Source organism: Erythrolamprus reginae, chromosome 4 (assembly GCF_031021105.1).
Source record: "Erythrolamprus reginae isolate rEryReg1 chromosome 4, rEryReg1.hap1, whole genome shotgun sequence".
NCBI classification, from domain to species: Eukaryota; Metazoa; Chordata; class Lepidosauria; order Squamata; family Dipsadidae; genus Erythrolamprus; species Erythrolamprus reginae.
Window position 1 is genome coordinate 84,064,389 of NC_091953.1, and position 9,350 is coordinate 84,073,738.

Genomic DNA, 9,350 nt, shown 5'->3' on the forward strand with positions numbered 1-9,350 from the left:
TCTGTGGTTGCACCACTCTCTGGAACCAGAGAGTCCTGAGATCCGGACTATTTATTTATTTATATTTATTTATTTATTTTGTCCAATACACAATGAGGGTTTTAGTGAGTATATATCAATATACACATAGTAAAATACATGATGAAGGTTATAGAGGAGATACTCATAGTAAAATATATCTAAGAAATAATAGAAAAGAATATATAGGAATAGAATATATAGGAATAGAATATATAGAATATAGGAATAGAATATATATATATACACACACACACACACACACACACACACACACACACACATATATACATACATATACATATACATATATATATACACATATACATATACACATATACATACATACACATACACATACATATATATATAGGAATAGAATATATCAATGAAAGAATAGAAGAAGAGATATAGGAGATATAGGAGAGTAATAGGACAGGGGACGGAAGGCACTCTAGTCAGTGCACTTGTACTCGCCCCTTACTGACCTCTTAGGAATCTGGATAGGTCAACCATAGATAATCCAAGGGTAAAGTGTTGGGGTTTGGGGATGACACTATGGAGTCCGGTAATGAGTTCCATGCTTCGACAACTCGGTTACTGAAGTCATATTTTTTACAGTCAAGTTTGGAGCGGTTAATATTAAGTTTAAATCTGTTGTGTGCTCTTGTGTTGTTGTGGTTGAAGCTGAAGTAGTCGCCGACAGGCAGGACGTTGCAGCATATGATCTTGTGGGCAATACTTAGATCTTGTTTAAGGCGTCTTAGTTCTAAACTTTCTAGGCCCAGGATTGAAAGTCTAGTCTCATAGAGTATTCTGTTTCGACTAACCCCACCTTATTGGCCTTCTGGGAAGCTGTAAAGACCTGGCTTTTCCGGCAGGCCTGGAGCTGTTGACCATCAGGATCTGGCCATAAATGGCATGCATGGTTTTTAACTCTTAGTTTTAAATTGTTTTTATACTCTTAATATTATATTGTATGGGGGGTTTTTTGGTTGTGAGTCACCAACTGAATGAATTAATGAATGAATAAATGAATTAATGAATGAACGAACAAGCAAACAAACAAACAAACAAATGGAAGAGGAAAAGCAAACTTTGAATGGAAGCATTGGTAACATGCAATATTGCTACATTGGGGAAATTTGTTCCCATTTGAAATTTATTTATCTTTTTTTGGTTATTTTCACCAACATAATTCTAATCTTGGACTATTAATCTACTAATAGACTTCCACTTGACAATGAGACAAACAGGGTTCTCGTGAACCGAATTCATTCAAATTTAGGCATATTTTCATAGAAAAAAATGGAGCAACAAGTAGGTATGGTTACCTTCACAGCGCTGTTTGTGATTTCTTTTCCAGCCATAGCAGCAATCAGAGAGAGATCCATAACGACAGATCCCAGGCACATTCACAGATAGCAGCTGCCTATGACCTCTTAAACAGTGCAAAAACAGAACATGAATTATAGGTAAGGAGTTAACAAAGGTTCATATTCTGCATATATCTCCCATCCATCCCCTGAGAAATCTGGTTATATTGCCATAACCTCATAAGAAACTCTTTTTGCTGAAGCTGATCTTTATCCATAATAAGTAATAATAATCTGCATATTTTTAATAGAACACAATGATTTCCTCAATTTAGCAAATACAGTACTTGTTTCGTTTTTATTGATTAATAGGTATACTGTCTTTCTAATGTCAACAACAGCAGGGAGCAGAGTTGCTGTATGGGTTTCTCTCCATATCCTGCTTAAAGTCAAAATCAGTTAGTTTTAAAGCAAATACCCAAGAGACATCTGTGTTGGAGCCATAACAGATTGATAGTGCTAGTGTTTTTTAAGTAAAAGATGCTGAAACAATGTGTATTTTTTTAAAAAAAAAAAATCTAATGCCTTCCCTACATTCATTTTGCAGGATTTGACAAATGACAGATTTTTTAGCAAGAAAAATTCATTTTCAGCATCACAATTTGTGCTTCAATCTGTGAAACCTATTCAAGACATCAGGACTATATTCCAAATTACATGGCTGTAATTACAAGAGGTGTGTTTTTTTTTACTATTTTGGAAGCCAGTTAACACCTGGAAAATTTCATCTCAGTTTATGCATGTCATATTTAAATGAAATTTAACATTACAACTAAATAAATTGTTAAAAAGTTTAATAAAATAATGCAAAATGCAGGAGATTAAATTTAGAAAGAATGTTGTTATGTATTTCCTTGTATTTAAATTAAAAGCAGCCTGGATAGGATATAAATCTGAAAAGAGGAATTATAGTTAAGGATATTTTTGTCATTTAACTCTGGTCATTTTCTCCCTGAAAATCACTTTTGAGCATCTGCTTTTCCAGGTAGAAGCAACTATCTCTAATTTTAAAAACACTTCATTGAAGGAATGGAAATCAATGAAAGAAAAGAGATAAGATTAAGTCCTTAATCCTCTCTTCCATTTGGACCAGCCTTCTTCTGATGCTCTCCTAATAGGAAATGCTGTTTAACTGGTGCTCTTCTTTCCCATTTAATAGTTACCCTGAAAAGTTATCTTATTCATTTTTGTGAACTTTATATGAACTTTCATAATAGCAAAATGAGACTGTCCCAAAGATGAAAGTCATTAATTCAGCCGCAGATCCTATGAACCAACTTTCCTTTTCACTGAAGAACACAATATAAATATTTTTATAAAAGAAAAAGGCAGGCCTTCCTCTTGGGTGGGCTATTTGAATCAAACAAATTCACCCCACATGGCAAAGGCTAATCTATCACTACTGTTATTACTCATACAAATGGTGAAGAAGCAGTCTTTGGTATTATATGGTCAAATTGGAAGGAAGGAAGGAAGGAAGGAAGGGAAGGAAGGAAGGAAGGAAGGAAGGAAGGAAGGAAGGAAGGAAGGAAGGAAGGAAGGAAGGGTTTTAATTCAATTCAAATAGATATTCTGTTTCTAAGAAATTGCCAAATGGTTTAGGGCAGCTAATATCAAGCCCCCAGAGAGTCTCTGACTTCAGCAATCTTTGACCAGAACAACTGATCAGGTTCTATGCCAGGACTTTCTACATGGCTCCCAAAACATCTTCACTGCTACTTCATGTCCCTGTACATTCTTGCTACTTCATGTCACTATGACAAACAGCCAGTTTTAGTTCACTCCAGTGCACATTCGTTATATCACATTAGTCACTGTATTGTACAATAAAATGAAGGACATTTATGTGGGCATCCATCCACATGGAATACTAAATATGTGCAACAACATTGCAATTCACAATTCTGCCATGAAAACATCTATGAAATCATTGCTTGCTTCAAGAAATTAAAAGAACACTGCTGCTATTTGAACAGACTTCAATCAGGAAGCACAGCAGCAGGAAGGATGGATCTTTCAATATTGATGTGCCTTCAATAACTGATTGAGAAGCCTTCTACTAGATATGTAAACAAAACCTTCTCACCATGTCCCTTTCTGCCAGCCACATTTCTAGAAGCTGTCCCAAATGTAACTTATCCATTTTTCTCTTTTTTGGGACAGGGGAAATCCTAAAAAGTATGGGAAATATCTGCTTACAGTTGCATCCTAATGTGGATGCTGCACCTTTAAACTATGAGTTGGTTTTAAAGACAGTACTGATTAATGTCAAATGCAATTCCAGAATGAAATTCCTAGCCCAGCATCTCAGCTGGTTCTGGTTGTCCGGTGATGATTACTGTAAAATGCCTTCCCCACATGCTCAGAAACATTCTCCAGACAAAAGTCTAACTCCAATTGTCAATCAGTCACGGTTGCTTATAGATATTAAATTTTCTGCACATATTCACAGAACTTGCCCATCATCCTATACTGCTCAAAAAAATAAAGGGAACCCTCAAATAACACATCCTAGATCTGAATGAATGAAATATTCTCATTGAATACTTTGTTCTGTACAAAGTTGAATGTGCAAAACAGCATGTCAAATGGATTGTCAATCAGTGTTGCTTCCTAAGTGGACAGTTTGATTCCACGGAAGTTTGATTTACTTGGAGTTATATTGTGTTGTTTAAGCGTTCCCTTTATTTTTTTGAGCAGTGAATATTCCCCAACCTAGTCGCTCTGGAGTTGGATAGGACTCCCATCGTCCCCCGCCAACGCGGGAGCAACCCAGAATCGCAGATACTTTATTTCAGCTCCCAAGGGAGCGCATCTATGTCCCTCAATTGCTCTGCCGAGAGAGAGGTAAGCCTATGAGACTCATCCCGACTGCTGAAAGGCGAAGGTAGAGGAGCCGAGCCAATAAATACTCCAACCTCTCTTCTGGCCGGATTCTCACGACCGCCAGTTACGGGCTGCTATTTTAACCTCAGTGAGTCGTCTGAATGCTGGCGAACCGTAAGAAAGGGCATAAAAATTCGCGTGCGTCTCCCTGCCACACACACACTACCATCACACACACCCTGGACAACTAACCTGCCACTTCCAGTGAAGGCTAGCTGGGAAAGCGCAAGACAAGTGCACCAAGCGGCCAGCCACCACCACCCCATGCTGGTTCTCTGCTCAGGATGGCTTCTGCTGTCGCTCACTCTCTTCCCGTTACTGCCTTGGGCTGCTGGATTAATTTTTCTAGCCCAGTTGCACAGCTATTCCGGGGGGTCTTTCCAACGAGGAGAGAAATGGAAGACGGGAGGGAGGTTGCAAAATCTACAAGGATCAGCCCGACTGCCATACAAAAAAAATCCACCCTCCGGGCTCCGTATTGGGCTTCTGCCCCGTGGGGTCTATCTGCTTTGGCGGGGATGGTGTGTGTGTATGGGGGGGAGAGAATCGGAGCTTTGCATTGGAGACCCGCCCCCACAATCTGCCCGCTTTTTCTCTCCCAGTGCAGGTATTGTATTACATGATAACTTGAGTAGTTCCAGTACTAAGGGAAATAATAATAAACGCCGACTTCGCTGAAACTCGCGTTTGGGCGAGAAACCGAAGCAATAACTAAGCGAAACAAATAAAGCAATAACTCAGACCGGGAGGCCCGCTGGGCAAAAGCGAACGGGACGGCGAAGTCCCACGCCTTAGTCAGAAGAAATTTCCATGAGAATAGAATATAATTTTTTATTGGTCAAGTGTGATTGTACACACAAGGGATTTATCTTTCTTGCATATAGTCTTAAACTCTCAGTGTACATAAAAGAAAAGATCCATTTGTCAAGAAAATAAATAAATAAATAAATAAATAAATAAATAAATAAATAAATAAATAAATAAATAAATAAATAAATAAATAAATAAATAATGAGGTACAACCAGTGAAGGGCTACCAAAATGTTTACTACCACACTGTAGGCGTGGCTTATGCAGGACGCCCTGCATTTTCTTTCAGCATCTCTCAATGCACATTGGGTGGTCTGGAGTGGAGCTCCATTTTCACTACCCCATGCGTTCTCCCCCATCTGGGAAGTAGCCCATCCCTAGGTACACCACTTAATGATTGTCATAGAGATCAAATAAGCAAAGAGGAAACAATCAATATCTGAAAGATACAAACAAAAGGATACAAAAAATCTGAAGGATACAAATAACAAGTTACAGTCATAAATTGGAGTAAATGGGTGATAGGAATGATGAGAAAAAAATAGTAGTAATAGTAGTGCAGACTTAGTAAGTAGTTTGACAGTATTGACGGAATTATTTGTTTAGCAGAGTGATGGTGTTTGGGGAAAAACTGTCCTTGTATCTAGTTGTCTTGATGTGCAATGCTCTGTAGTGACGTTTTGAGGGTAGGAGTTGAAACAGTATATGTCCCGGATGCGAGGGGTCAGTAAATACTTTCACCACCTCTTTTTGACTCTAACAGGTCCTCAATGGAAGGCAGGTTGGCAGCAATTATTTTTTCTACAATTCTGATTATCCTCTGAAGTCTATGTCAGTCTTGTTGGGTTGCAGAACCAAACCAGACAGTTATAGAAGTGCAGATGACAGACTGAATGATTCCTCTATAGCAGTGTTTCCCAACCTTGGCAACTTGAAGATATTTGGACTTCAACTCCCAGAATTCCCCAGCCAGCGAATGCTCTAATCTATAGAACTGTATAAGCAGCTCCTTGAGCATTTTGAACTTCCTGAAAATAACAAATAGAAACAAACAAATGGTAGCCAAACACATTTGTCAAAGATCTCATTTGGGGAACAGAGGTCCAACCCACTTAACATCATCTAAGCAACCAAAAATGCTGACTGCAATAGTAGCGATATACTGTAGCTTTGTATCGAACCTTGCTCAAAAAAGGGACGAGTTTCTAGGTTCTTTACTGAAAGCATACGTGCATTTAAGAGACATCTCTACCTTTCTTAACTTGGACGAACAACATTGCAAAAGCAATTAGAAATAGAAAATAAATAAACCAAATATTTGGAGAATCTCTGTCAATACCTCCAGTTTAAAGTAATTTCTGTCCCAGCAGGCCTTTGCAGCTTTACACTAATTTCTGAATTATCCTGTTGAACTGCAGCTGTCAGTAATCAGTACCAACATTCACAGAGGTGTTTAGAAGGCAGCATTGCAGGCTAACTCTGCTCACAGTCAGGAGTTAAATTTTGACCAGCTCAAAGTTGAGTTACCTTTCCATCCTTCTGAGATTGGTAAAATGAGGACCTAGATTGTTGCTAACACTGTAAACCACTTAGACAGGGCTGTAAAAGAACTATGAAATAGTTAGTGATGGGCTACCAAAATTTTTACTACCACGCTGTGGGCATGGCTTATGCATGTTGTTTCAATATCTTTCAGTGCAAATTGGGTGCTCTGAAGTGGAGCTCCAAATTTTGCTACTGGAAGTGTGTTCCTGACCATTCCCATAGGAGCCCATCACTCGGAATAGTATATAAATCTTGTATTTTGCTATTGCTACTCACATAGCAAACTCAGTAGTCAAGCAAGATTTTCTCTTCCATCCCCAACATCTATTACAACAGGAGGAACTCCTGCGCTTGATGAATTAAAGAAATCTTGATTACCTGATGTAATTTCTGTGACTAATGCTATTCCATCATTATCCACTCTACTGCTCAAGTTGGCACCCGAGGAAAAAAAGAGTTCACCATCACTGGCCTAAACCCACCACCGCTCTTGGAATACTTTGTTTCATGCCTACAATTGCTTCGTCCACCCCCTTTCCAAACTGTTCTATCATAACCAGGATGCCTGTTCACCAATCATCCCCCATCATAGGAAAGAAAGGGAAGGGAAGGGAAAGGAAGGAGGGAGGGAGGGAGAGAGGAACATTGGGAGGGGGAAAGTGTACTGGTGATGCCCTGTTTGAAGTTTCAAATATTGCTAGGCAGGAATTTTCTCATCACTGTCTGCCTGGTACAGCCAAGCATCAAGGACTTATTTATAGCCTGCTCAAGGTCAACGGCTTTGGCAGCCCAGATGTGAAAGACCAAACGGCGGGCACACCCACATGACATCTTGAGACATGGGAATTGGATGGATGGTCTGGGGGGTCACTTTGGAAGGTTTGGGGTTTCTCTGTATATGCATCTTGCGGGCCTTTTGCCTTAGAACTTGCTTTCCTTTTGTTGCTATCACTTATTGTCTAGTAACACTACTCATCTCTATCAAATGGTTTTCTTTCCTGGACTTTGAATGGAAGCACATGTGACACTCTGTGACACGTAACACCTTCTGAGAAGATTAATTTTGTAGACATATAACACATCTTCATGATCAACCGCAATAAAAATATAATACATTTGTAATTGTCTTTTATAAAAATTCTTGGCAGGGAAAAGAGATAAATTGTCCAAGTAAATTAAAGTGGAAACTGTAGAAAGAGATAACATTCAGGGTTAGCACACTATGCCTTTTAGAGAATATTTTTTATTGCTGAAAGAGTAATAATTCTCTTCTTGCAATTTAGATGAAACCAAGTCCTCGCCATCCATCAATGCACAAGGGATATCCCACACATTAACAATGAGGTACTCCAAGATTTCAGGGCAATTTTCTACCACCCCTTGGCAGTCAGAATCAGAGCAGAGTTCTGCCTGAGGCCACAGAGAAATCCAGAGAAATTGAGCTTAGTAAAAACTTCCTTCTCAACAGAACAATGATAACAATAACAAACATGTTCACTGTGGTACATCCAAAATAGATGTTTAAAGTGTAATTATTGGGCTGTGTCTATTTTGTCCCCCTTTGTAGGGTATCCATACAATCCTGTAGTCCAATTTTTGGCTCTTTTGGAGTTTTCCCCCCCTCCCCATTTTATTTGTCTGTAAAATATTTCTTTAATGGAAAAAAGGAAAAAAACATGGGTAAGCAATACCTACTCTTCCAAATGTTATAAGGGACATGGCCTTTATCTGCACAGTGGCTTTTTAAATCCTTTACATGTCCCATTTCCCAGACCATAGCTCATTTTAAAAAATAGATAAGATGTTGTTTAAAAAAAAGAAGAATTTCTGACTTAATAAACTCAACATATTAACCACTGAAGGCCCTGTGATCTGAATACCTAACATGAAGCTCCAGAGCAGTTTCAAATTCCAAAAACTTTGAATCTAACCTCCAGAAAAGTGACACCAAATTAGTTTTCAGTAGAAAAGATGGGGAGAATAACATTCTCAAAGTGCAATAATATTAGATTAATTTAACTTAATTCACTTCTAAGTTTACTTCCATTTCTTTGTCAGAGTCCTATCCAGGTTTAGAACTTACTTTAAGAATGTTATTTCAAGGCCCACATGGTAAATCTTTTGAGATTCTCAGATAACTAAATCATTGTGCTGAATGAACTGACCTCCTGCTATTCAAAGAGTTCATTTGCAACTTCTTTAATAAATCCTTTTCAGACTGATCATAAGAAATCTATAATCTAATAATACTGTAGAGCAGTGTTTCCCAACCCTGGCAGCTTGAAGATATTTGGACTTCAACTCCCAGAATTCCCCAGCCAGCAAATGCTAGCTGGGGAATTCTGGAAGTTGAAGTCCAAATATCTTCAAGTTGCCAAGGTTGGGAAAAACTGCTGTAAAGGAAGGATGTAAGCCTTTAAAAATGATTAACCATTTTTGTATAGGGATCATGCTCCTCTAAAGCAAGAATATATTTAGAGTTTATGACTTTATCATTAAGCACTACTGGGCTTTATCCAAAGCTCATATCATAAAATGGCAAGAAAATGTGGGTATCATTACTGAATCCAGTCACATTGTTATACTTTTGCAGTATAAAGCTTAACTGGGCAATTGGTAAGCCTGTATGCCAGTGACTATCATCCATTTTTGAAATTGATAAGATTATGATTTGCCTGTTTGTTAGATTTATATCTCCCCTCCAAAATTTTGAGG

General features: G+C 38.4%; 1 protein-coding gene across 1 annotated transcript in view; it reads right to left on the reverse strand.

Annotated features, from left to right (window-relative positions):
- Window positions 1-4,546, reverse strand: part of EGFL6 (EGF like domain multiple 6) — a 53,905-nt gene extending 49,359 nt beyond the window's left edge. The window contains exons 1-2 of the mRNA XM_070751569.1: window positions 4,473-4,546; window positions 1,353-1,459 (exon numbers count right to left, since the gene is read on the reverse strand). Of these exons, the coding sequence (XP_070607670.1) occupies window positions 1,353-1,459; window positions 4,473-4,546 (181 nt within the window). The remainder of the gene's footprint in view (window positions 1-1,352; window positions 1,460-4,472) is intronic.
- Between the last annotated feature and the right edge of the window lie 4,804 nt (window positions 4,547-9,350).